Here is a 1352-nt window from a genome sequence, read left to right as displayed (position 1 = left end):
TCTCAAACATACCACATTTGTATGGTATAAAGTGAAAGATTTCTTCTGGAGAAAATAAACATTACATTGTAATAAAATGTCATTTTAAAAATCTAATCTCTCTCTCTATACAGGGTCACTGTGGAGCCAAATTGGTGGCTAAGTGGGCAGGTCTAAACTGCTGTAGGTTGAATGAGCAGAGATAAACTGATGAAGGTGGAATGAACGTACCACAATACAAATAACTATTTCTGTGAAAGAATCAAATCCCCTCTGAAACCATCCACACGTATCGAAGTTCTGCTGTATTATTCTTCACCATTCATCCACTTAGATGATAAATATTCAAGAACAGAAGAAATCAGGAAAGGGGTTAAATACTTTCTCACAGCACTAAATAAATAGTGGTTAATAAATTGAAAAATAAAATCTTCATAAATGTATCACTGCCTCACAGATTCTAAAATCACTCACAGTTTAATGTTACACTTTCATGTAAATTTTACATTTAATTTGTTAAATCTGACAATTTCACTTTTGATCTTAAATAAAGACGAAACCCCGGGTAGAGGAGCTGAGTGAACGTGGTCTGAACTCTGTGGAGGAGCTTCATTGTATCAGACACGCTGTAGAAGGACAGAGTTCCTGCTTTATAATCCACATACACTCCTATTCTAGAGGAACTCGGCATTATGGGAATTATAGTCTCTTTATTATTGTGCCAGAATGAAAATCTGGATGGAGAACAGAACAAACTCCAGGACTGATCATTACGTCCAAACAAACACTCAACACCACGTCCTTTCCTGCTGATGCTTTTATATGACATTGCTATATAAACCCACTTATACCCACTCCACTCAACCTCCCAGTAACAGCGCCCACTCACACTCTCTCTACACAGAACCTGGGGGTAATAATCAAATCTATCTGGATGATCAGGATACGACTGTAATGTTTCACTGCAGGTCACCACTTTGTTCTCCTCAGACAGATGGAGGTTTTTATATACTGTGTTTGGATCCAGTGTGAACCGACAAACATCTGGAGAGGAAACACAAAATAAAGCAATTAACATAGGAGAGAGAGTGTGTGTACAGTGTGTGTGTGTACAGTGTGTGTGTGTGTACATTGTGTGTGTGTACAGTGTGTATGTGTGTGTAATTATACATATGTCTAAGTGTGTGCGTGTAAGAGTGTGACACTAGACAAACACACAAATACTACTTAAACACACACAAACACTACACAGACATATAGAAACACCCCACAAACACGGCACATTCACAAACAGTACACAGACACACACCAGCAACACAAAATCCAACAACAAACAAACACACAGTCATGCTAATAAAGCTCTTTGAATTGTG

General features: G+C 38.0%; 1 protein-coding gene across 1 annotated transcript; it reads right to left on the bottom strand.

Annotated features, from left to right (window-relative positions):
* Positions 1-487: 487 nt before the first annotated feature.
* LOC134326164 (stonustoxin subunit beta-like) lies at positions 488-1012 on the bottom strand (the record flags this gene model as incomplete). Its single annotated transcript, XM_063008364.1, has 1 exon — positions 488-1012. A coding segment is annotated over one exon (525 nt), but the record flags the coding sequence as incomplete, so codon positions are not given.
* Positions 1013-1352: the final 340 nt, after the last annotated feature.

The sequence above is a fragment of the Trichomycterus rosablanca genome, chromosome 14 (genome assembly GCF_030014385.1).
Source record: "Trichomycterus rosablanca isolate fTriRos1 chromosome 14, fTriRos1.hap1, whole genome shotgun sequence".
Lineage (NCBI taxonomy): Eukaryota > Metazoa > Chordata > Actinopteri > Siluriformes > Trichomycteridae > Trichomycterus > Trichomycterus rosablanca.
The sequence above is the reverse complement of the archived record's forward strand: the minus strand, read 5'-3'. Positions and strand labels throughout refer to the sequence as shown.